The sequence below is a fragment of the Ambystoma mexicanum genome, chromosome 7p (genome assembly GCF_040938575.1).
Source record: "Ambystoma mexicanum isolate Mex_15411 chromosome 7p, UKY_AmexF1_1, whole genome shotgun sequence".
NCBI classification, from domain to species: domain Eukaryota; kingdom Metazoa; phylum Chordata; class Amphibia; order Caudata; family Ambystomatidae; genus Ambystoma; species Ambystoma mexicanum.
This window is the reverse complement of record NC_090939.1, coordinates 900,518,080-900,545,631: the sequence shown is the minus strand read 5'-3', so window position 1 is coordinate 900,545,631 and position 27,552 is coordinate 900,518,080. Positions and strand designations below refer to the sequence as shown.

Here is a 27,552-nt window from a genome sequence, read left to right as displayed (position 1 = left end):
TGTATTTCTCCTCTAAGCCAGTCACTGTCCTCTGAGTCATACTGCCCCAATCCAATGACAGTCCTCTCCCTAAGCCCACCTCTGGCAGCATTCTTCAGATTTTTACTGCACGCTTCAGTGATGGGAGTCCTTGAGTTGCTCTCTGAGATATTTGTATGTTTTTGTGTGTTTTTCGACGAGAAAGTTCCTTTTTTCTTTCAAAGAGCCTTTCTGCTCTTTTCTTCATCTGCGCCCCTAAAGGGTGAAGATTCATCGAAGATTCTCGAAGGCCATCTTGGGCCTAGTTCGTGCCCTCCGATCATGACGGAGGAGAAGGAGGAGGGAAGGTCCCTCTTTAGGCCCTGCACCACATGCGGGCTACGGAATGTGTTTGTGGAGGACAAGCACCTACAATTCCTCTGCTTCCTGCACCCGGACCATAAGGAAGTAGAGTGCAAGATATGCCTCGGTTTCTCTAAGAAAATGATGAAGGATAGGCATAGTAGGCTGGTGGCATGGCTTAACAATGACAAGGCCTCTGACCCGTGCTCCGAGCAGGGTCATGCCTCGTCCAGGACCGGCCCGTCCGAGGATTGGTCTTATAAGACCTTTGCGGGGCGCCTCATCCGTGGGGGCCCAAGATAAGGCCAAGATCCGCAAGTTCGAGTCCACCGTGTTCGTTGCTGATGCAGGGCCCAAAGTGGATAGGGCGTGATCAGCATCACCTCCCGCCTCCATTGCCAGCCTACCATCAAGCTCCTCTTCAAAGAGAAAGTCATCTACCCCGACTAAGCTACGGGAGAAATCCGAGAAGCTGCGGACAGAGGAGAAGAAGGCTGCGCAGCCCAAGCATGCTCAACCGGCACAGGCAAAGACCTGATCTGCGGCTCTGTAGATGGCTGCTACTACAACGGCAGCTATGGGCGCTGATCCTACAAGGGTGGCTCCCAGTGCAACACTACCACAGAGACTCTGGCAAAGTCTGAAGGCACGCAGGAGGGGTGAATATACCGGCCCAGGTCCCGGTTCAAAACCCTCAGGGATGAAAAATGGGGAGGGTGGGTTGGGAAGGCCCTGAAACAGCCCTCCCAGGTCATCGCCCAAGCCATGGAGGTCTCATCCACGGACGACGAAGATCGGGAGTCCATACACATGGTCCACGAGGACAAGGATGAGGAGGATGACGACAGCGCACGGCCTAGTTTTCCTGTTTTGCCTTCTCAGTCGAGGGACATTTCCTTGGATATTCTATCGACTCTCCACACCTTGGTGTCGGAGATCCAGATGAGAATGCCTCTGGCACATTATCTGTGGTTCCCCACGTCCCCTGATCAGCCTTGCCGAAGAAGAGGAAGGGTCATCTGACTCGCCCATATCAACCTCCTCCACCACGTCGGGACCCAACTCCCCCCAGCAGACCCATACGCGGGAACGGATACGGCCACGATGACAGATGTTGACAAAGACATTGTCGCAGCGGACGGTGAGTTGCCGCATTTGGATGCCCCATATAGGGTTTCCCTACCGGACGAGGTGGGTTCATTCCACTGCATGAACACCAGAGCCTCCGAGCTATTCCAGCTGTTGTCCGAGGAAACCAAGAAGGAGGGCTTCTTGTATCAAAGGCGAGAGGCAAGAGGAAGACGATCATGGCAGTGCCCTTTCTAGGCAATATTTGAGAAGAGGACCTAGCCCTCATGAAGAACCCTTGCACAGCTCCAACCAAGGAGGATAGGTTGGAAAAGAAGTATAGGGTGCCGGACGGCCGAGGTTGCAACCATCGCTGGACTCAGTGGTGTTGGCGGCTGCGAGGAAACGGTCGGCTAACCCGTCCTCGTCTTCCGTACTTCCAGACAGTGAGGGGAAAAGGATGAAAGCCAAGGGGAAAATGGTGATTTACACTGCAGCATCCACAATCAAGGTGGCCATCCCACTGGCAATCCTAGCCAGGTACGACAGGTAGTACGAACTAGGACCGATCCTGGAGTTCCTCCCCGATGATAAGAAGATGGAGGCCCTCACCCTCTTCCAGGAAGGAAAAGTTGCATCGGACCACGCCATCATGGTGGCAGTGAACGTCGCCGACTCAGGGTTCCCGCAAATGGGGAACGGTGTCTGCCTTCATTGGCAGTGATGGATGAAGCCCACTAACTTCCGTCAGGAGATCCAAGCGAAGGAGCTGGACATGCCCTTCGATGGGGAAAATCTGTTTGGGAAGGTCCAGGCCATCAAAGCGGATACGGAGACGGCTTGCTCCTTCTGCACTCTCCAGCAGCAGCGCTCGTCTTGTTTTCACTCCTCCAGGGGTAAATTGAGCAGTCCATCAAAAGGGTTCTCCACGTCTTGCAGACAGCCTTCCCGATCCTCAATGCTAGAAGCATACAGGACCCACTGCCAGGCCTACGGTAGCGGAGGACAGCGTTGCCGTCGCCCGCTGAGCAAGACGCTGGCACCCAAGCAAGCCTGAACCGGCCAAGACGTCGGGCCCCCACTCATGCACCGCTGTGGGAGGCCGGCTGACGCGGTTCATCAGTGTGTGGAGAATGATCACCACTGACAGATGGGTGATGGATGCTCTCGCCCAGGGGCGCACCTTGGAGTTCCAATGCGGGTGTCCTCGTATTCCAATGGTTCCCTGTCAGGAGCAGCACATCCCTCAGTTTCTAGAAGAGTTACGAGCCATGCTAACAAAAGGGGCGATAGAGCTAGTTCCCCAATGGCTCTGTGGTTCCGGAGTCTATTCCAGATACTTTCTAGTCTAGAAAGAAAACAGGGGGCTGGAGACCCACCCTGGACCTGCGACGTCTGAACAAATACTTAAAGTCTGAAAAATTCAGGATGGTCACATTGCAGCACGTGCTTGGCCAATTGGAAAAAGGAGACTTCTTGATGTCTTTGGACCTGGAGGACACATATTTCCACGTCCCCATTTGCAGGAAATATCGGAAATGTCTATGTTTCGTATTGCAGGGCCAGCACTACCAGTTCAAGGCCCTACCATTCGGCTTAAAGTCATCCCCAAGAGTATTCACTAAGTGCCTGGCACCAGTGACGGCCCATCTGCGTCTACAGGACATAGACGTATACCCGTACCTGGACGACTGGCTGATTCACACCCGCCCGATGAGCACACGAAGGCGACCGTCCGACTATTGAGACGGATCTGGGATTCTCCGTCAACTATCCCAAGTCCTGCTTAACGCCATTGCAGGACGAGCTGTCCCTATGCACTAGAATCAACATGGTGTCTTGGCTGGCGTCGCCCTCGGAAGAGAGGCTAGCAGCCAGACAAGGAAAGGTGCAATGGCTGCCGTAAGCAAAGATGGCCATGGTTGCGGGGCATCAGGTTGTTACTGGACATGATGTCATGCTGCATCTACCTCGTCCGTCTCTGCAGGCTGCAGATGCGACCCCTTCAGGAATTCCTGGATGCCCGGTGGATACATGTGTCCAGAAGTTTCACAGACAAGATCCCTCTCAACGAGGAGTTCCGACGGGCGATAGTCGTAGGGGGTCTCCTCCCACGCCGCCCAGGGCAGAGGATTTCAAAACCGCACATACCAGGAGATGGTACCACGGACGCCGCACTGGAAGGTTGGGGAGCGCCCACCAGACTTCTGCACACCAGAGGCCTGCGGCTGCCGGAAGAGAAGGAGCTGCATATCAGCATCCTGGAGCTAGGGGCAGTGTTCTGGGCCCTCACGTCATTCCTGCCGTCTTTGAAAGGCAAATTGGTGAGGATCTTAATGGACAACACCACCATGTTCTACATCAGGAAGCAGCAGGGCACTCAATCACCGGCGCTCACCATTACAGACTCCCTCAGAAGGGAACTGCACTCCTGCCACAAATGGGAGCTTCGGCAGAATCAGGTGGCCTACCTGTTCCTCGAAATGGGCAGACCCTAAATCAATCTGTTTGTGACAGCAGAGAACTCCAAATGCCAGAGGTTTGCTAGCAGATTCTACCAGACGAGGAGCCTGGGGGACACCTTCTCCTTCCTGTGGGAATGGCTGTTTCTGTACACATTCCCTCCATTCCCTCTCCTACTATGATTCATCAACACACTCAGACGGTGTCAGTGCAAGATGATAGTCATCGCCCTGGCGTGGCCAAGGCAGATTTGGAATCCGGACCTTCTCAGCTGATCAGCGTCGTCTCTGGTCAAGTTGCTGGTGGTTCCAGATCTTCTCACCAGCGAGGATGGCGCAATCCTTCATCACGACCCAGGATCGCTGAACCTGAAGGCATTGCTTCTACAGCCTTAGCGTTTCGAGGACTGCATGGCGGTCCTCGCCAAGGCTAGGGCGTTGTCGACTTTGAAGTGCTACGGCCGTAAGTGGAAGCATTTTGCTATGTGGTGCCAGTCACAGAAGATTACCCCTCTGAGGGCCACGGCTCCACAGATCCTTTAATACCTGCTATCCTTGGTAAAAGCTGGACTGGCTATGGTAGCTATCTCCCGCTGCACCAGGTGCCCGGGGAGATCCTCGCTGTGGTCCCACAGACTCATCAAGGAGTTTCTCAAAAGGACTTTTCCGATCCTTCCCGCCGGTGAAGGCTCCTGCCTCGGCATGCAAACTCAACGTGGTTCTGACAAGGCTCATGGGGGGCCCCCTTCCAGCCGATGCACCAGGCCCCACTCAAGTTTCTTTTGTGGAAGACAGCTTTCCTTGTGGCCATCGCCTCTGCCAGACGTGCCAGTGAGATCCATGCCATATCCTGCAAGCAACCGTACCTGACGTTCCACAAATCAACGGTGGTACTCTCAAGCCTTTGGTGTTACCTGTTTTCTTCCCAAAAACTTTTGTTGCCTACAGAGTGGGCCTTGCACTCGCTGGACTTTGCACATGCCCTGAAGTTCTACGTGACATGCACAAAGAGTTTTCTAAAGACTTCTCAACTGTTTGGGAACTTTGGTCCTGTGAACCATGGGAAGGCCTTGTCCAAGGCTTCCATTTCAAGGTGGGTCGCCTGCTGCATCACGCACTGTTATCGGTTGGCGAACCAACCTCTGCCCGGCTGTCCAAGAGCCAACTCCACCAGAGCGATCACTGCGACAATGGCATTCCTTTCTGGTGTGCCCCTGCTGGATATCTGCAGGGCTGCTACGTGAAGGTCCATGCACACCTTCACAAAGTTCTACTGCATTCGACAGGGATTTCGGAGAGGAGTCCAGATTCGGCTAAGCAGTGCTACGCAACCTGTTCGCTTGAGGTGAATCTGTTCCAGATGTAAAAGTTAATTGCTTCTGTTGAGCCTTTCCCACCTCCTGTGGTTGTGTAATGTTGTACTGCTGTGTATTCGTTATTCATGAGCATGTGAATCCATGCCAGACCCCATGCTGGAGAAGGTTTAAGTTACTTACCTGTAACTATTGTTCTCCAGCATGGTTCTGACATGTATTCACATGCAAACCTCCCTCCGGCCCCTCTGCGGATCTTCTTGGTCATACTGCCACTTTACGTGCTACCAAATCTAAAGATGGCTGCCAGAGGCGGAGCTTAGGGAGATGACTGTCATTGGATGGGGGCCGTATGACCCAGAGTACAGTGATTGGTTTAGAGGAGAAATACAGTGAAAGTGAAACTGTTTTTTTCTTTTACAGGCGATTCCCAGCCTGACGACGATCCATGCAAGGCCCATGCTGGAGAACAATAGTTACAGGTAAGTAACTTAAACCTTACTTCAGAAGACTTCTAACCACCTTTGGCGAAAGAGTGACTAATGCATCCAATCCAGAAGACTGGATCACTTCTTAAATGGCCATTGGCATTTTGCTCTTGATCCATACAGACATAATAAGGAAGGATGTGGATAAAAATGGTTATTGTCTGCAGGTTACGTTTTGTATAACTTGTCATTTTGGAAAAAAAGCTAAATATCCCCTCAAATACTCATATAATGCATGAAGTTCTGACTGTACATTAAGGGACAGGTGGATTAGAGCTGAACAATATATACTAGCGCAAATAAATGCCATACCATTTTTCAAGGAATTAAGTATGCATTCCTTGCTCCTAGATCGTAATGTTTCCTCCATTTGTACACCAGAGTTTGATGAAGGTTTTTTTGTTTAAGACATATGAAAGTCATAGCACTCATGTTTGATAAACATCAGTAGCAATGGTCAGGTTTTGTCCAGCTATCGTTTGTCAGATAGTATAGTATTGGGCTGCTGAGTTTGTCTGCTCTGTTTAAGAACATATGATTGAAATTCTAATATTCCAAACATAACTGAGCCTATTTGTAAACTATTAGTTTAAGGACATGTTTTGAGAATTAAGCCATTCTAGTCCATTATATCTAGGCCACAAAAAATGTGGTTGTTTTCATCCATTAGAAAGGGTGAGGTGAATAATCTTCAGTATGTTTGTAATGTGGATATTACTATATCCTCGCAAGTGGGTGTTTATATTACCATGTTCTATCTTTTAGAGTACTTGGGGGAATATGTATGAAATTCTTTGAATTCCTGTGTGACTCGTTATCAGTCCCAGCATCAAAATCTCCTAAAATAATTTTGTGTGAGTAGGTGATGTGCCCAGACATAACATTTCTGAGAGTGCTTCTGCAAAAGCAGTAACAGGTTCTGGAAGTGATGCCAAATGAAAAAAGCTAGTGTAAAATTGTCGGGCAAAGAACATATTAAAGCCAGACATTAAATGGTTATCTTGAAGGGATAGTAACTGAGGCAGCAGGCCAACCCAGCCAGTAACAGCCTGTGCCCCCCCCCCAGTTAAGGGCCTGAGCAAAGCCAGAGAGTGCGAAATGAAACCGGTGTACTGATTGGAGTCACTAAACAGTTTATGGGGAACAATGATTGCGTCTCACTCTTACCATCAGTGTGTTGTATTCATATATTTATTTTTTGCACTTTCGGTGTGGTTTTGCCAAAACAGCTTTTATTATAGAAACGTTTCTGCTCCCTCCACAGGACCTGAAGGTGAACAGAAAATGGTTGAGCCTCATCACACAGCTGTGTTAGATGATGGAGACACTGTGTCATTTGAGAACAAGGTAGATATACCTGTTTCACCCTATAGATTGTGTCTTTTGAATTGATCTTAACCTCTTCCTTGTGTGATTTCATGGTGACCCATTTTCTTATCATTCTGTAGTTGTCGTGTTGGGCATAAGCATCACGGTAAGTCAAACTAAAAGCGAGTACTACAGTGATGGATTGTCCACAGAAGTCATTTAGAAGTGCCTCTCCTAACATGATAGTAAGGATCCTAGAATACTTTCTACAGTCCCTCTCCATCACTCTAGGCTAAACCTCCAAACGTCTTTCATGATGTTGTATAGGTTGTAAAAAACAGATCCCCCTCAGGCTGCTCTTGCATGATTGTTCTGAAATTTTATATCAGATCTTCGGACTTTTCTCTGGAGCACTCTTTTATTGCAGTCTTTCGACTTTTTTCTGCTGGTTTTATTTCTTTGTATTGACACTAAGGAAAATTCCAATGAAAATTTGTTTTTCGGTCAATTTTCTTTTAAACACTTTATTTATCATTTTGAAACACAAGTCAGACAAGAAAACAATAGGAACTTATTCATAACATCAGCGGTTAACATTTGGAATACACCATATATACAATATCTAACAATCCAATTATGATATTAACAATAGTTGTCGTACTTAACTTTATCTACTGTACAAGTCCTCTATACTACTGCAACAATCCAACACATATAACAAGACCAGACGACACATCGTTGACAAACATCAACAAACAACAAGCAACAGAATTTCCTAATAAACCCTTGTCCTATCATATCACATCCATCTATTTGCTTGATAATGCCAACATTAGCCATACAGCTCATTGAATGATCCCCAAATCTCAGAGTAATATTCCTCTCGCTTCTATTTTTTAAGCATGGCTTTCTCATAACCAGACAATGTTTGCAAGTCCAACAGCCATCCTTCCACATCCATTTTATTCCTTGATTTACATAGCATTAGAATTTGCTTTGCCGCCACCGCTGTTAACCCACTCAGCATACTCTTGAGCTACTACACCGCTCACTTTATTTGACAATAGAATTGTTGAATAAGGCGTTCTTGGTACTGCACCCCCCAGTATCAAATCCAATCTACTCAGAACATAATTTCAGAAACCAACCACCCTTGGACATGCCCATAACATGTGCAATAAGTTACCCCCATTACAACCACAAGCCCAACACATGTCATCATCAGACAAGCCTAAACTAGCCATCCGCGCTGGGGTCCAGTATAGACGACATAGAATCCTTTGCAATACATATCGCAGGCCCAAATCCATCTTTGATTTTGTGCCAATTCTCATTAAGCTATCCCGGTCTGTGTTGAAGTGAAGGTTGCAAGCAGCAGCATAGTATGGCAAGTGCTGGAACAAACATTGTTAAAAATGTGTGTGATAAGAAACGCAAGTGAAGTTAAACTGCTGATGAGTGATTGAACTTTGAAACCAAGATACAATACCTTTGACAGAGTAGCCCAGCACCGTGTGTGTGCTCATTCAAAAGTCTCTGTAAGGTATCCAGCTAAGTGAAAGTAAGAGGGAGAGCACATCAAGAAAAGAGTGAGTAATTGTGAATCAAAGTGGCCCTGCAGCGGGTTGAGCAAAATCCTACGCACAATCTAAAGTCTTCGACTTCTGAAGTAATGAAAGTTTGGAAAAAGCAGAGCAATTTGGTCCGAGCCCGGTGGAGGGAGATCATTTGAAAGCTTGGTGTTAAAGTGGGTCTGAACATGGCAGAGGTGGATCCGGGGTAAACAGTGAATCACCAGAGAAAGTTTTGTGTCTTAAAAGGGGTCTGAACCCGCAAGAGGGGGGGCCGGGGTGAATCGTAAATCACCCAAGAAGTTGTATATCAGAATCCGGACGAGAAAGGAACTTTGGTATGTTTGTTTGTCACATCAGGCCCTCTGATGTAAGAGACTTTGACACAGAAGGCACTGATACTGAGATTTGAACTGCATCCTCGTGCTATATAAACCAGAGATTGTGCTAAGCTCCAGTGTGTCGCCTTGTCTCATGGTGAAAACGTGGGGAAGGGAAGCCAACGGCTTGAATATCCTGACATACCATTTTTTTATCACTTTTCTTTTACATTACATTGATTCCCACCCTATTTGTATTTAGAAGTAATGATTGGCAATAGGTTTATTAGTATAGGCCCTTTTATTTTGACAAGACACCACTAGGACTGTGTTATTATTATTTGATGGTCGTAGCTTGCTCCCATCTTTAGAATTAGGATTAGATAGCTGTTTTTGAAACCCGGTTGAAATTCAATACACACCCTTGAGCTGTGGTCACTTGTGTCTATCTTACTGTTTGATACCATGCTTTCCTTACAGCGCCCTTGCGCACATACCATTTCAGCCCATGGCCACAGTGGATATCAAATTGATCACGCTCAAAACAGCGCTACTAGTAGGTCTTACTTCAGGAGAGTTAGCAAGATTCAGGCTCTGGTGGCTTCCGAGCCCTAAACTATGTTTCATCAGGACAAGGTTGTGCTCCGAACGCACCTCAGGTTCCTATCAAAAGTGGTCTCCTCTTTTCACATTAACAAAGAGATTGTGCTCCCCACTTTCTTTCCAATTCCCAAGGAAGACGTTGAAAAGGCTTTCCACTGTTCTCGACAGGACCAAGGCCTTCCACAAGACCAACTCCTTATATGTCACATTAGGAGCATCCAAGGCATCAATAGTTTGATAGATGAGTGCTGCCATCCAAGAGGCAGAGAAGGCTCAGTGCAGAGTCAGCCAGGGGCATGCATGCTCAATCTATAGAGGCCAAGGCAGCGGCAGTTGTCTTCTAATGTCACATACCATGGCAAATAATTAGCAGAGCTGAGACATGGACCACTCCATCGGCCTTCTGCAAGCATTACTGTCTGGATACCAGGGCCAGGGCTGACGCAGCATTTGGCCAGGCTGTCCTCTGTAATCTGTTTGCATAGAGTATCAAGACCTCCTCCCAGGGCATTTTCATCAATTGTAGTCCCCCATACAGAATGGAGGAAAGGGGACGGGATGTGGGAGTAATTAAGTGTTGCTCACCGGAGTGACTAATGTACTCTTACTCCATAGTCCCCTTTTCTCCATACTTCCCACCATCCTTCCCCCTAAAATAAGAGCAGCAAGGTTGAACAGTTCAATACAGCTGACGCGTCAAACGGGACTGAGGGATGGCGCCAGTGGGCGGGGCTAGGGAAGCGCATGCTCCCAGGGCTGCGCCCTGCACATATTAATTTAAAGGGAAAGTGTTTTTTTGTTGGTGAAAAAAGGTTTTGTTCCTATCCCTAGTGAGAGACACCCATACAGTATGGACCAAAGGGGACTATGGACTAGAAGTACAGTAGTCACTCCAGTGAGTAACACTTAATTTTTCCATCTCCCTTAGTCTCAAGGGATTTTGACCCTAGCAGGCATCTCCTCTAAGCTTTTGCCTCCCTATTCCCTGACCCCTGGCTTTCCTTGCCCTCTTTCTACCTCGGGGAGATATTCTACCCCCCCTTCTCATCCCATTATTCCCCATTCTGTTTTGAACCCAGGTTTGGTAATTCTCTATTTTCCAGATCCTCCCCCTCCTTGCATTAGAAATAGGTTTGTGTATTAGGTTGTAGCAAGGATTTAAAGGTAGGTGTGAGGATCGGTGCCATCGTGAATTGACCTTGTACATGGAGCACAGCCTTGCATGGTTTTACTTATTCGCTATTCCGTCCTGCCTATCAGGAAAGGGGGGCTTCAGGGGCAGGCCCACTGCTCTCTTCCCCGTTCCTTTGGGCTTCTGCTCGCAAGGTTAATTGTTTCACAGACATCATAGTTCCACAATCCCTTACTTGCTGCTCATTCATGTTTAGTTGTAATAGTTGCCTTCTTCTGCCTGCCATATTTTTTTAAAACTACCCAGATTCTTCTCTCCCTGGTCCTTACCTCCAACTAGGCAGGGACACTAAAAATGTCTGCATGCGATGTTAGTACAGTCTGGACTTTGTAGCGTGTCCATTCAATGTCAGCTCTCCTAGTGTGAAACCAGGGCATACCTCGCCTTGCAAGGCATAGCAGGCCTGCGGGTCCCGCCTTGGTTGCCCTTAGGGAGATCATAGGGTAGCAGATGGTCCAGCTCTGTTCCCAGAGACCTGCTACCCTCACATGCAAATATAGGAAGTGGTGTTAATTCACCACACTGTTTGCTGGCAATAACAATAATTAACAATATTGGGACAATGAAATGTCCTCCTCACACATATTGAAGGAAAAGAGTTTATTGAGATCATAAATTGACCCACTGGCTCAAACACAGCACTATCATCAACTGCTCCATTATTAGCATTTTTCCCTTAGCATTCCATGTTCTTCATTCCACATGATTTTGCATGGAACATAGAACAAAGCACACAGAATGCTACACACCTCCCCTCTTTACACAAAAAACAACAAAGAAGATTAAAGGTCCAACTTACAGCTACAATGGGAACAGAACAGCCTGGTGATAATAACCATATACAAAAGTATAACTTGCAAACACGTGGGGAGAAAGGAAGCAAAAGGGAAAATAACACATGAAAGGTTGAAATACAAAGCTCTAGAGTCCAAAAAGGGACTAAACCAAAACATTATAGTAATGAGCAACTATATATATGGTACAAAAGTAAAAGAGATAACACTCAACATTGTAAATATGCGTAAGTATATACGAAATACAACATATTTTCTTGGTGTTCAAAATTACATGAAGGATGAAAACTTTCTTAGGTTTGAAGAGATGAACACTCTACTCAAGTTACATAATCTCTCAAATATGAAGGCATTCTGCATGCACGTTTCGTGCGGGTATTAACCCTCTCTTTAACGGTTATCTCCTTCTCAGACTTAGAATGTATCCCTCTATTATCACATCCCTTGGTGACATTAATTCTACTGGTTCTGTCCTTTATACTCTTACACACCCTGTTGACTTTCCACACTCTACCATCTGAAACCCTGACAGTACCATAGAACCTCTCTAGTACTTGTATGGGCTCGGACCAATTCACACATTTTCCAGAACCCAAATGAGGATGTTTAATCCTCACCCAGTCACCCACATGTACACAACATTCTTTAACTGCCTTCCTTGTGTCAAAATTAATCTTATAATACTGTCTGTCAGAAATATTCCCCTCAACTTTCTTAAAATCAATGACCTTTTTACAAGCCCTACACAACCATGAAGAACAAACTCTTGTGTTGGGTTTCCTGCCCTTCAGCATTTCAAAAGGAGAAATTCCGGCGGTGGATTGTGGGGTGAACGTATGTGTGACAACTGTTTATTCGGCAGTCTTCTTCCAATCTCCATTCTCCGCAATGGCTCCCTTAATGCTATTCTTAATGACCTTGTTAAACCTCTCCACAATTTCATTAGTCTCAGGATGATAAATGGAACTGGTTTTGTGCACCACTCCATTCTCTTTAAGAAAGGTCTTCATTTCTTCGGAGACTAAATGGACACCGTTGTCTGTGATAATGGTTGTGGGATACCCTTCCCGTTTAAATATGGCATTCAAAAACACAATGATGTCTTTGGAACATATATTCTGTACCCATTCAATTTTGACCCACCTAGATAACATGTCAATCAAAACACGCTCCCAAGGCATGTTGGCAATAGACATGACTGTCACAGGTTTATGCCTTGTGGTGTAATCCTTGGCAGAATCTTCACATCTACAACAATCCCTAATGAGTCTCTCTACCTGCAAATCTATCCATGAAAGACCACAAAATGAGGCTTACTACAAAGAAGTGGAAATAGCCAGTCACGAGGTCAAAGAACAACGTTTATTACAGTCAAGTGACTGGGTCTCAGCACCCCGCGTTGCATGTGTACAAACACTGTGGTGGGAGAGAGCCCCGAGCCACCGGAGACGGGTACATATACACAAAACAGAATCACATATGATACACTTGTCCAGCCCCTTCATGTGATAGGGTCCGTAGGGTTCATGACCTTTCCACGTAGATGGTATTATCACGACAACATGCTTGCATTTTCCCCCATACTCCTACAGACAATTTACAGTTTGGTAGCAGGGCAAAGGAGTGTGTGAGGGCATATTGTGTTCTCTGGTACAAGGTAACATTTCCCAGCATAGCTTATCTATGTTGAGGCCTAAGGTCAGTCTGCTATAAAGCTTGGGAATAGAGTTCTTCTGTAGGAGCACATTGCAGATGTACATTATTAAAATTAATGGCTTGGCGGGCAAAACATGGTCGAGACAGGGGGCACCTAACTTGTAGGTTAGCTATGCTTCTGCAAAGACTTCAATGTTTTAAAGTGTAAGACAAACAATACGCTCATTGAAATGTGCATTCCTGTCTCGTAAGCATCAGAAAGTTCATGCCGCAGTCTTCTACCATGTTCAGAGTGAAAATACAAGATGAGCAGGGAACTGAACATGGCATCCAAGATGGCGAATAAAACAAAATGGCAACGTGGCCACCATTATTGCAGCAATAGATTTGTAATGTGATGTGAATGCGAATGTGCTTAGGCCAATATGCATACTCTTTAGGACACTAAACTAAATGCATTTTCACAAACCCTCCTTTTGGCCTACGCCAAGAGCATTATCCAAACATGGCATCCTCAGATGACCAGGATGCAGTGTCGTTATCAGAACATTCCGAATCATTACTATCATTAACACTGATGGCCATAAATTCTTTTATAGCAACATCCTGCATGATCAGTGCATTAGTGACGTGTACAGGTAAGTGTGGGCTTGGCTTCAATTTGACCATTGTACGTGCGCGACAGCTGTCATGACCCTTGCCCCTGGCCCTCACTGGCATGTCAGCCTTCCAGTTAGGGCCAGATCAAAGGCCTTAAAACCTCATACAAGACTCTCTTGGAGTCAGTCCTGGCGCCTTTGGCGCCAGGCTCATAACCACCATGAAGACCAACATTAGAATGGGACTATTTACTTGGTACTATTTAACTTGGGGGGGTTCAGCCAACATGAAGGCACACACATAGCTCAGTTACAAGGAACTGAGCTATGCAGTCTAGTCTTTTGGGTGTGGCAGGCCTGGGACTACTTTTCCTGGACTACTTTGGGTGTGGCAGGCCTGGGACTATTTTACCTGGACTACTTTACGTGAGACTATTTAAACCGCACCCAAACAGCAGAACATGCTTTGGGCAGCGTAACACTCACCGTGTCCAGTTTTTTGATGCCAGCTTACCTGAAACCAAGGACCTGCAGAGAGAGAAAGAACACTACGAAACTTACCTGGAACAGTATCCTGTCATCGCCGAATTCATTTCCACTCACCTTAAGGTACGAACTCCATCATCCGGCACCGCATGCATCCGGGAATACCATAACCTGGAAAGAGGAGAAAGAAAGACTGCATTAGTAAGTGTTTACTCACGTTTCCTCCCGAATGAAGAAAGCCACACAATTCTTACCTGGGTAGTCATCTCCTGGTCAGTATCATTGCTGGAACATTACGGCTCTCGGCGAGGAACATCGCAACCTGCAAGGAGAGAAAAGACACAGGTTAGCAATATAAAAGGCGAAACAGCACCGCGCATCAAGCATTACTCACCGGACAGCATCGCGCATGCCGCGCTTTCGCCTAGCGGCCCATGCTCATATTCAAACTGCATGACTACACCAAAATACCTTTCCATACCTAAAAGGAAAGAAGCAAGACATTATTATTTGAACTAAGAGGAACATAAGAACTGCATATAAAGACTGTAAAGCAGCAAACCTACGGAGTCGCAGCAGGCCTGGATTCCCACAGGGGGGCTTGCACCAGTGAAGTAACTTGGTCGCTGCTCGCCCCCCACATCTACGCACCCCTGCCACGATGAGCAGGACGGAGAATCCACCTTTTACAATATTAAGGTGAGGAGAGGGCCCAAGGGGGAGGAAGGAGTTGAGGCCAAGGGAGGTGGGAAAACATAAAGACAATCTGGTATTGAATCCATCTCTCCTATATTGCAGACCCATCTTTGACCAGAGGCCTTACCAAGGGACCGGGAGAGGGTTTGAGAGTGCAAATCATCCAACCAGGGCTGGGTGGCGTCCCCGTGGATACCAGGTGAGCGTAACACAATCCCCTAGCACAGAACCCAGGACAGGTAAGCATTTTATGCAACAGCAGCAAAATAGGATTATACTAAGGACTATAGGTAGGACAAAGAATATCTTCCAAACCCAACTCTGCAGTAAACTCCCGAACCATGTACTAAGATCCCAATCTCCTCAGGGAATGTGCACTTCTGAACCCAAAATATGTAATCTCTTGATCGCTTGGAAAATGGTGGGGGCGGAGTGTAAACACAACACAAGGACCCGACCATTTTGCATACACCACCATGCTCAGCCAGGATGACGTCTGACACCCTCCTGTTCTGAAGGGCCACTAATCTAATGGCCTTCTGTTGCAACGTCATATTCAACATGATATCAGTAGTCTCATTGCTAGTCTTCTCCAAAATCCTAGCCAATTTCCTAATGCCCTGGGAGTTGATTATCTGTCCCAGAACGGAACATGGATTTAGCAATATCCCCCAATACCTGCAGGGAGGGGGTGTCACCTTCTATTTCCCTTCTAGGATGAGTTTTCAAGATATCAGCAGAAGTTGTATATACCCCAGGTGAAAGTATTCCCAAATAACATGTCCCCTGACAGTCTTTAGTTAACCAAGGATAAGCTTCACTTCCACAAATGAAATAGATGGAACCCCCTATATACAAAGGCCTATTTTCTTTCACCAAAACAGCTATGCTCATGCATTTGTCATACGAGCCCATAGGTTGGGAACCTTCTTTTCGCAAACAGAATGGGACAGAATCAGGGTCATGATTGATGCTGTATGATGGAGGATCAACCTATTGCCCAGGAGTCATTTTAAAACAGATCATGTATTTAGAGTGCTTTTGTTTGAAAACACTGAACATCCTAGAGGCAATAACACCAGTCGATCAAATTCATTAACATTTGTACTGTCAAAGTTACCAGTGGTACTGTCGTTCCATCGTCCAAAGAACAGTGCCCTAAATGAGGCATAACATGTGGGAGACAGAGGGAGAGGATGAATATACCAGCCTATCCCTTTTCACCATGCTGCGGCAGATGTGTGCAAACCCAGCAGTTCGTTGTATTCAAAATAGCATGTGTCATGATCATTGTCATCAGGAGTGTGTCTGTACACATGTAGAGGAGACATTGTGGATGCACTACTAGGTGGCAACAGAGTATCGAGTGGATGTGCACTTTTCAAATACCATAACACTGGTATCAATGTGACCATAATACAATTTATCACTAAAATTACTATCCATTTTGTCCTCAGGGACCATGGCCCTTGATATACAGGCCCATTAATCTGGAAATGTACCATGTCCTCATTTAAACGAGCAGCCCCAAATGCAGGCATAGTCCTTCAGCGTCCGTTAAGAAGCCTCATGATAGGCTTTACAAGTTCATCCATTTGTGGCACCTGACCACGTGGCCAATCTTGCTTGTATTCTTCTTTGCCGCTCCCTGCCCCTTTTTCTTGTCTGGAGGGGAATGACAAGGGAATGGCACAACGTTGGGTTCTTGTTGGTGCAGTATTCCTACTACACTTTCCTATTCTATTACAAAACGTAATGTCAATCCCTGAAATAAATCCAATTCCGTGGTCGAAGGTTGTACCTCAAAGCTCCAGCTACCAAATGGTCGATGAACAAAGGATTGTTGATTTCCGAAGAAACAGTGTCAGCCGATGCAGAGGAAGAAGAAAGGACTATTTCCCCAAGCCCCATGGACTCAGGGAGTGGTTTCGTATCACTCTTGGTGTTGATCAGGACAGGCACATGATGATCAATTTCCTTTTTGTCACATTTGTCGAGAGGCAAAGGCAATGGCTCTCGTTTCACATGTGTTGCATGTATCCAATGTCACTTGCCGGTTACACGTAACCCTGTCTGCGTGGCCAATAGTACTTGGTAAGGCCCCTTCCAGCGAGGTGCAAGGCACGTTTTCCTCTTGAAATTCTTCAGCAGTACAAATTCCCCAGGCCGAATTTCTCTGGCAAGGCTGCTTCAACCTGTTGGTGAATCAAACGCAAGTTTTGAGTCAACTGGTCACAATAGTCAGACAGCAATGGACACTCTATTTCAGCCAACTTTTTGGGTCTTGTGCATTCCATACATTTGCAGGCCGTCCCATTACAATCTTGGATGGGGAAAGTCCTGTCTTTGACTGCGCGGATGTCCGCATTGAAAGCAAGGCTATTGGTAAAGCGTCAAGCCATTTCAAATTACTGTGTGTGCACACCTTCGCTAGTTTATTCTTCAAAATACCGTTGTGCTGTTCCACCAGACTGGCACTCTGAGGATGTCTCGCTGAGTGAAAACGTTTATCGATCTGTAATCCTGCACATATTTGCAGAATGACATCAGCGATAAAGTGCGGTCCATTATCAGACCAAATGACTCTCGGCAGGGCGAACCTAGGAAAATATTCCTTTAACAAGGCTTTGGCCGTCAATACTGCAGTGTTGTCTTACAGGGGGAAAGCCTCGACCCATTTGCTAAAGGCATAAATCACAACTAATACGTATTTATAGTTTTGGCAGCGTTCCATCTCAATAAAATCAAAATGAATCACTTCAAATGGAATGGAGGGAGGTCAAAAACTACCCTTCGGTGTTGCCGGACCCTTCCCAATGTTGTGTTGTAGGCATATCATACGGTTCTGAACCAAACTTGAGCAATTTTCGGGATATTGTTGTTGTACCATACGTGATCTAAAAACTGGCATATCTTTTTCGCACACATGTGTGCTGGACCATGAGCTATAGTAACTACAGCAGTGACATAAGCATTGGGCAGCATCCATCTTTACTTCTTATTGTCTACCCAACAACCCTCAACATCTAATCCAGCTGGACCATTACCCCATTGTTTGATCTCTTCTGATCTCTTCTGCTGTTGCTTGAGCCTGAATTTCTTTCACACTATTGACCCATTCTTCCATCATATTAGTGTCAGTGACCGATTTAGCCGAATACAATACGTACATTACTGAGTGTTTCCTACATTGTCCGTCACATTCTGGTGTGCGGCGCATTTCATTATCGCTAGCTCTGCAGGGAGCGCTAGTGCAGATAACATTTGTACTATCAGAGTACCATGTTGAATGTTGGTGCCATGTGATGTCAAGAATCCCCTCTGAGCACATAATCGCCCAAAATTGTGAACGACTCCAAAAGCATACTGACTGTCAGTATAGATGTTTACGCTAAGCCCTTCAGAAATCTTGCATGCTCTCGTCAATGCAACAATCTCTGCAGCCTGGGCGGAATTATGCAGTATCTTTCTGCTCTCAACAACAGTGTCTAATGTGGTAATTGCTTAGGCGGCAGTGGAAGTACCATCAGGTAACTTAAAACAGGAACCATCACAAAATAGTTCCCCATCCAGGGACTTCAAAGGTGTATTGCTCAAATCAATTCTGCCTTTTGTATCTTGTTCGGTAACATATAGGCAATCATGGGACATGTCATTAGTGCGGTCTTCCTCTTGTGGAGACGGCAAAAGTTCAGTTGGATTCAAAGTACAGCATCGCTTAATTTGGATGTATGGTGCAAATAGGATCAACTTGTATCTCATTAATTGAGCAGAAGTGAGATGCTGAGTCTGTGTTCTGTTTATTCGAACATCAACAGAGTGAGGTACCATCACGGTTAAAGAATGACCTAAAACCATTGTTTAACTGATGCAGCAGCAGCAGCTACAGCTCTCAAACATTTCAGCAAAGCGCATGCAACAGGGTGTAACGTGGAAGAAAAATAGCCGTACGGTCTGCTCTTTCCCCCATGTTCCTGTGTCAATACAGCCAAAGCGCAACCCTCTTTCTCATGCACATACAAAACAAAACTCATCCATAATTTGGTGTGCCCAATACTGCTGTGGAACACAACACAGCCTTTAGCAGATCAAAAGCGTTCTGGCACTTTGTCCCATGGCAATGGCAAAGGAGCATCCTTCTTTGCCAATGCCTGCATAGGTTTGATCAGAAGTGAAAAATTCGGATCCACCGTCTACAATAAGAAGCCTTGTCAATAAAAGCTCTGACATCCTTTTGTGTATTTGGAACAGACATGTCAGAGATGCTTTGTATACGTTCAGGTGTCAGACGTCTTCCCTCCTTTGACAGGAGATAGCCTAAATAGGCGACCTCCTGTCGACAATACTGGAATTTCTTCAGCGAAGCCTTGTGACCATGTGTAGCTAAATGAATAAGTAGCAGCACAGTACCCTCCTTGCAATTGTCCTCAGAATCTCCGGCAATTAACAGATCGTCAATATACTGCAGCAACGTGCAGGTTGACGGCAACTCAAGCATATCAAGCTGTTCTTTCAATGCTCTACTATATATGCTTGGACTCTCAGTGTAACCCTGAGGAACACGTGTAAATGTATTAAACGCAAACAAATACCTACTATTTGCATGTATAGGAATGCAAAAGAAGGCATTTTTCAAATCAATGACACTAAAATGTGGGGCCGTAGCCGGAACCATAGTCAAAATGGTCATCACATCAGACACAATAGGAAACTGAGGTGCTACAATCTTGTTAATTGCGCGCAAATCAATTATGAAACAGTAGGGTAAAACATTATCTCCTTTCTTATATACAGGTAAAATCAGTACACACACTCTCTCTTCAATCACACCTCGATGTTTAAAATCTGAAACAATACTCTTCAAAGCACGCTCACCCTCTACTGATATTTTATACTGTGGAATGCGTGGCAGCGTAATAACTGATTTCAACATTATCCTTACTGGTTCAACGTTAAGGATCCCAACATCATTATCATTCGCTGCTTGATCATCTACAGTCCTAATTTGCTTCCATAAATCTACAGGTAGGATTACGGGAAACAATAAGTCGATATCCCCTAACGTGAAAACTGACAAATTTAAAAAGTGATTCTATTTTTTTGTAGCACCCTTTAGGATTCTTCCTAATGTCTGGAATAGACTGCTTAATAGTATTCACTTCCTGTCTCAAAAATGGAACATGAACAAACTGTGGAGTGTAGTGTGCTGGAATAATGGAGGCAGGTATCTGCTTTGCAGCCAGGATCTCTACTTTTGGTACTAATGTCGGAGGAACCTCTCTCATAGGCAATTGGACAGTGGGGAGTTCTGAGCATTTGTTAAGCAACAGGGCCAAATTGAGTGACAAAGAAGTTAATGCAGTGTCGGGTGAAAATGCCCTCTTATGTATTACCATCATATCCGCAGGACAACACAAGTTTCTCTTCATGCATTCATCTTGTAAATACTCAACCATCACTTGTAACACCTTCCGCTGCATAGCCAGTGTATACTGACTAAATGTACCATGCACTTCATGCATTCATCTTGTAAATACTCAACCATCACTTGTAACACCTTCCGCTGCATAGTCAGTGTATACTGAGTAAATGTACCATGCACTTCAATTGGAGAAATTGAGACATCTGAGATCCATCTAAGTGCGTCTCTCATGCAAATGTGCATTTCTTCACTAATGTTTTTCAACGGAGGCAAACATTGTTTTTGCACGTATGATGTGTGTTGCTTATCCCTATTCAATTCATCTCTATGTAAACAATCAAGTTCCCTCTTAAAAACAAACAATTTAGCGACATGCTCCTGTATTTTCGTCGTAGTATCTCTTGAACAATAGAAAAAATGTAAATCCTGCAATTCTTGTGGAATAGCTGAACCCGTCAAATCACTCCATACTTCAGCAAGATGTACTCCCATTCGTTCAATCAATACCTTCTGTTCAGGAATACACCCATGTTCTGACATTGCACTTACAGCAGCCGTTTCATCACCCCCCTCCATGTACGTCTCCGCCCATTCACACAGTTACCTCTTTCTCTCTGCAGATAGCGTACTGCGTGTTACTATTCTTGAATCTGTGTGGACTTCATCATGCACTGGGGAGGTGGGAGCAGTCGGTAATGAAAGCAAAAATAAATCATGCGCTCTAGGCAGTGGAGGAAATACCGCTATCGATACAGATGGTGCAACTGGTATAGTCGCAGCAGTTACAATTGGACTGGCCGCAGATGCAGGAGTAGGTACATAAGGGGGTGGTGCAGTTGAATCGGTTTCTGATTCAGACCTCCGCTCATTCAGTAACTTATTGAACAGCTCATCTGACACATGCAAATCTTGTGACAGGTATATTTTCTGTACATCTAATTGAAGGCTCTATCCATACTCCTAATGGTTTTGCTTTTTTTCTGCTGGTTATGTATTAGGGCCTTCTCAGCATTCGCCATATGTCTATGTGCATGCTTTTCTCTACTTCTAAGTCGCTTATTCGCTTCCTTCTTCCAATCTCTAATGGTGTCAAATGCAGCTGGTCTAGCTTTCTTACGCAATAATACAGATTCCAAATATTCTATTCTGGCCACCTCAAAACTACCCAGCACTGGCCACTGAAGGTCTGGAGCATGTCTGGTTTGTCTGCGCCAAATATCATTAAATACAATAGCGCCTAGGCCATAGAATACGTACAGGGAGTCCTGCAGAGTCCTTATCGTCCTCGGCGCTCTGTGTATGTGCGTGCCAAGAAGGGGTTAATTCTCGTGCTGGAGGCTGGAGGCGGTACTAACTATATATAAACCCCCGGATGCGCGGAGCGTGTGGAGTCCTGCAGAGTCCTTATCGTCCTTCGCGTCTGGAGCACTGTGGAGACGTGGGGGCTGACTATCTGACCATCTGCTCATGTTTATTGCTCACGGCCCTTAGTACTCCTGGAAATCACCTGTTTGTATTTTTGGGCCGTCTGAGCAAGCGAGCGAGCGTATGAGAGTTCATGAGAGTTCGTAAACCTATGCGAGAAGGAAGCATTTCAGCTCCTTAGCTCCTCGACTCTCCTGACTTGCAGCATTAGTAAGGTACGCCCATGTTAAGACGGATTTCTGAACTCTGTCCTGGCGACGCAGAATTTCAGAAGGCCAACCTAATTACTTGGAACAGGGTAACCTCTGGACAAGCCAGACCAATCAGGGTAGCGATCGCGGTGGTCAAGACTAGGTCTCAAGAGGGGTGAGGGTGACTGAAAGCCCGCAATGAGCACACAAAGCAAGGACACTTACAAACTACTCCAAACAGGTGTTATATTAAAAATATATACACATTTATTCCAAGGCCTTTAAAACAATGACCGTAGCGAGAAATCACAATACAACTCTAGTGAACCAACACATACCATACCAATACAATACATATACAAATACAAACAAGTCTCAAGCGTTAGATGCACGAAATGTGTAGTCCACCTAAAAGGGAAGGAAAACAGGCAGTGCGAAATAATGCTTAGACCCAGTCCGCCTTCAGAGGCACCTAACTAAAAGGAAGTCCGAGCCCTACGAAGAGTGGAGCCTTGTGCTCAAAAGTACCTGCACACGCTGGTGCCAACGGGCAAAAAGGGAAGTCTCTTCGAGGGAATCAGGCAGTTCAGTTTAGTGCACAAATGAAGAAGAACAGAGTTCCGCGACTCAAGCGCAGCCTCCACTGTGGGCAGAAGCAGAGCGCGAGTACGGAAAGGCGTGCTGTTTTGACACAGCGGGGAAAAGCTATGGGCTCCTGCAGGAGGGCGACCAGTTTCTAGCTACGCTACTCACCGGTCCCCGATGCAAGCAGACCCAGGCTTCTCCGCGTCAGTTTCAGTCGCTGGCAGGTTCAGGAGAGCAGGGGACGTCTCGTCGTCGTGTTGATTCTGCAGCAGCAGAGTTGAGTTAAAGATGTCCCCAACGAAGTGAACCCGCACAGTTTGTTACCACAGCAGGGCAACGGAGCGGCCGTGTGTATCTCAGTCAAATGTACACTACTCACTTCAGACCTGGGAACGCCAAGTGTACGAATCGTGTGAGAGTGACAAGGACGAGAAATACAACACAACCTGGTGGCGGTTACAGAGCAAGACTCCTGTGTAGGCTGGTCAGTCTGCTGGATGGCCCAGAGGCACTTCCGAAGGCTTACGTGCAGGAGATGGTGAAGATGCCGAGAATAGCTGTCCCTGCTATTCCAAGGGTCGAAGTACCAGTACAGGCCTTCTTGTTCGATCAGAGGTAAAAAGGGTTTCACAAGGCGACAGCAGTGCAGAGGAGCAGTCCTTCAGCGGGTCACCAGCGATTCCTTGGTTCAGCCTCTTGGTTGCAGGATACTTGGCTCCTGTATTCCTTTGTTCGTGAGAACTCAGGAGATCGGCATGGTAGTGGTGTTTCCAGCCCCCTCTAATCCACGGTTCCCTTCGCGCCAAAACGGAGGGGACCCAATGGGAGATCCGCTCATCAACACTCACACCATACGTGGACCTATCACGGACCACGGTGGTCCCAGGCATTCACACCACCCTAGACTCTCTGGCACCCAGGATGCGTATTGGGACCAGACATCCCAGCCCACATCCTGGAGGCACACACAAGGCCTGTAGAAGCCCGCAAAAGCATTCGTGTTTCGCGGAAAGTACATGCCCAAATAAGGAAGGCCCCGGGTCGGCTCGACCTGGGGAAGGTGAAGGGAGCAAGACAGTCAGCGGACAGGACAAAGGAGCCTCGTGGTCTAGCCATTTTGGGAGCCAGGCCACCATTTTGGGCTAAGTGCGAGAAACGCGCTTAAAATGCCGAAAGGAGCTCAAAACACAAGAAACGATCGCTGCCACCATTCCCGTCCGTGATTCACTTGCACCGATCAGTTACAATCCACAAAGAGTATCTAGGGCCTGTAGAAGGCTAGAGACGCAAGAGAGCAGTAGATTAGCTTACAGTGCCCTCTTTTGTCATGTTGCACGAAAGCCGCAACATGATAAAAGAAACTACGGAAAACAGCGTTTCCCGGTACTGACTGTCTTAAGAGCATGTCAGTTTCCCCGTAAGAATGGAGCGAAAGCACAGAGGAGTGCGGCAGAAGGCTGCACTTCTCTGGCAAAGTCGAGATCAAGGTGAAAAACAACAGCAAAACGTTTAGGGGTTGCCACATGAAAGGAAAATTACCCACAATTACGAAATCTTTCCTAACAGCCCGTATATTAGTAGTCCAGCTTGTTTAGTTTGTTTACCGCTGCTTGATTCTTGCAAAGGTCCGCTGGAGGGCGGGGGGGGGAGAGACAGGCTTTGGCAGCTCCTCAAGCTGTCAGGCGTTCCCTGCCCTCCAGTTTCTGCGACTCATTCGACCTAGTTGTGGCTGGTTTTGTGACCCCTAGCAGTGGACTCTCAATTTTTTCATTTGGTCTCTTTGGACTCCGGTGGATCTCGGGTGGCAGAGACTATTGATAAAAGGATAAAAGGACATAAGTAATGTATGGGCATAGGCTCGGGCCCATATCTGTCTAACATACACACTGACAGTGGACAATGGATGACAGTGGACAGTGGACATTAAGTCATAAGACATTACATGGATTTTGTGCACAATTGGTTTTAAATTGGTTTTAAAGCTCTTTTGTCTTATCATGTTGTTCTCATTGGTGGCTATTTTACCTGTTTTTAGTTTTTGTTCTTATTTTATTCTATTACCCATTCTTATACCTCGAGGAGGCTGCGAGGGGGCTGCAAGATTTTTCTCTCCCCCTCTCCTCCTCATCCAGTGATCTACCCCCACCCATAATTGGCGAGCTTGATTCTTGTTCTCAACTATTGTGGTTTAGTAAGAAGTTGAGAAGTTGAGTATTTGGGGATATTTGGGTGTGATCTCACACGTGCTATATGGGGAAGAGAAAAGCGGGGGATGGGGGAAAAGGGCTAAAAAACCCAAGAATGTTATGTTATGATATGATATGATATTTTATTTGTATCGCGCTCGTACACAAGTGTTTCAGAGCGCGACTAGGCGAGGGAGGGGAACAAGGGAGTGCACAGCACAACATAAAAAACGATCTTACTAGGCCCAGTGACATTGAGAACGTGCAAGTGCATGGGAAAGGGAAAAGGGAAAAAGTGCATGGAAGGGGGAGAGTGGAAAGTGCAGAAGCCGAGGAGCGCAGATAAATAAAATAAATAGAAAATTGAGGCAAACTGTGGTAGTGCAGCCAGCAAGTGGCAAGTGCTGTGTTTAAGGCAACAGACTGGGTAAGTCTGAATAAGTGCAGAAAAAGAAGAAAAATGGGGGGGGGCTGTATGGGTACAGATACAATCCCCAGTGCAAGGGGTGGCCAGGAGGCAGTGCAGGAAGGTGGCAGGGTGAGCAGGTACCTGGGCCCAGGGGTCAGAGGGTGGCCAGGTGCACAGTGCCAAGAGAGCAGATCAGCAGGGGAGAAGGGGAGCGAAGGCAGAAGCAAAGAGGAAGGTTTTGAGGTGCTTCCGGAACTGGAGATGGTTCTCCTCAAGTTTTAGAGTGGCAGGGAGGCTGTTCCAGAGATAGGCCCCAGCCAAAGATAGAGATCTACCCCCAGCTTGTTTCTTTGAAAAACGACTGACCCTGAGGGAGTTAGAGGTAGAGGAGCGAAGAGCTCGAGAGGGGAGGTAGTTGCGGAGGGATAGCTGAAGGTATTGTGGACCCAGGCCCCAGAAAGCCTTGTGGACAATGCAGAGGGTTTTGAATTTAATCCTTGCATGCACTGGGAGACAATGGAGAGATTTTAAAGCTGGAGAGATACGATCCCAGGGCTTGAGGCCAAGGACAAGTCTTGCAGTTCTGTTCTGGATAAGATGTAGAGGGCAGAGAGTAGAGGCAGGTAGATTTAGAAAGAGGCTGTTACAATAGTCCAAGCTAGAGAGAACTAGAGCTTGGGATACCATGAGCTTCTGGGGGAAGGAGAGGAAAGGCAGAATACCTCTGAGGAGGTGCAGTTGGAAGTTTGACTTTTTAGAGACATCAGAGATATGGGCTGAGAAGGAAAGTGTGGAGTCAAAGAAGTTCTTAGCCTCGCAGTTAGGGGTAGGAGGAGGGCCAAGGGAGGCCGGCCAGAGAGTGAGGGAAAAGGATGGAGAGTGTGTTTCGATGAGGAGGATCTCCGTCTTGCTGGCATTCAGACAAAGATCATTGGCGGCACACCAATTTTGAATGGCAGTTAGGCAGTCAGAGATGAGAGAGGGAGAGGAGGTGTCCGAGGGCAGCCGGAAAATGAGTTGAGTGTCATCAGCGTAGCACTGGAAATTTGAGCAGAAAAAGGCAATGCAGTGAGCGAGAGTTGCCAGGTATTGGTTGAAAAGCCAGGGTGAGAGGTTAGACCTCTGGGGAACCCCACAGGTGGAGAGGAGGATAGATGATAGGAAAGACCCGAGTTGGACCTGGGAGGGTCGATCAGAGAGGAAAGAGGTCAGCCAGGCCAGAGCCTGATCAGTGATACCCAGATTATCACAGAGACGGTTGAGCAGGATGGTGTGGTTGACCGTGTCGAAGGCAGAAGAGAGATTAAGAAGGATGAGGACAGAGGGAATGTTAGAATCAAGGTTGGAGAGCAGATCTTCACGGATATTGAGGAGAGCAGTTTCCGTGCTTCTGGCCACTCTGAAGCCAGACTGGTGGTCATGGAGACAACCAACAGAATCTGAATGAAGGTTAAGCTGAGAGATGGCCAGCTTTTCCAGGAGTATACCCAGAAAGGGGGTAATGGAAATTGGGCAATAGTTTGCCGGACAGGAAGGATCAGCTGTGGGTTTCTTGAGAAGAGGATGCACAAGGGAGTGCTTCAGAGGGGAGGGGAAGGATCCTGAGGCAAACGAGTGGTTGCAAAAATCAGCGAGGGCAGGAGCGAGGGTGTCAATGTGGTCCTTGATGGTTTTGGAGGAACAGGGATGAACCTGTTTTGACGAGGCTTTCATAGATCGGACTTGTCTAGCGACCTTGTCAGGGGAGAAAATAGGAAAGGAAGAGAAGGATGGTGGGGGGTGCTTAAAGGGGGGTCTCCAAGCACAGACTGAGAGGGAATAGGAGGAGGAGGGGAGGCGAGGGTGGACAGGATGTCCTGGGTTTTCTAGATAAAGTGCAAGGCAAGGGCATTGCAGAGAGCCTGGGAGGCAAGAGGAGGGGTGGAGACTGCTGCAGGGTTGGCAAGCTCCTTGCAGATTTTAAAGAGTTCGGCCGAGTTGATGGATGCCGCAGAAACACATGCTTGAATGTGGGCTCTTTTCTTATTGCAGACAGAGAGTCGGTATTGCCTTTGGAGCAGGTGACAGGGCAGTTTTTCAGAGGGTGAGCAAGAAGACCTCCATTTCCTCTCAGCCGTCCTACACTTACGTTTAAGTGTAGCTAGGTCGGAATCATACCAGGAATTGCACTTGGCTTTGGACTTCAAGCGGATCCTCATGACGGTCAAGAGCATCAAGAGTATCAGAGATGGAAGAGTAGAGAAGGGACAGGGTTGTGTCGGGTGTGAGTCAGCCAGAGGAGGAGGAGGGGAAGAGAAGGTGGCAGCGAAAGCCTCAGATGCCACACACTTCATAGGTCGGATGTCCGAGAAGGTAAGTGGAAGAGTTGGGGTGTGGTTGGCTTGGGGAGAAGAGAGTGAGAGATGGGAGGAGAGGAGGCAGTGGTCACTCCAGGAGAGAGGAGTGGTCATAGGAATA

The 27,552-nt window shown here is 46.7% G+C and overlaps 1 protein-coding gene across 5 annotated transcripts in view; it reads left to right on the top strand.

Annotated features, from left to right (window-relative positions):
- PIR (pirin) overlaps positions 1-27,552 on the top strand; it is a 720,875-nt gene that overhangs the window by 468,486 nt on the left and 224,837 nt on the right. For all 5 annotated transcript variants that reach the window (XM_069637176.1, XM_069637175.1, XM_069637179.1 and 2 more), the window contains exon 8: positions 6,917-6,999. In XM_069637176.1, coding sequence (XP_069493277.1) covers positions 6,917-6,999 — 83 coding nt within the window. The remainder of the gene's footprint in view (positions 1-6,916; positions 7,000-27,552) is intronic.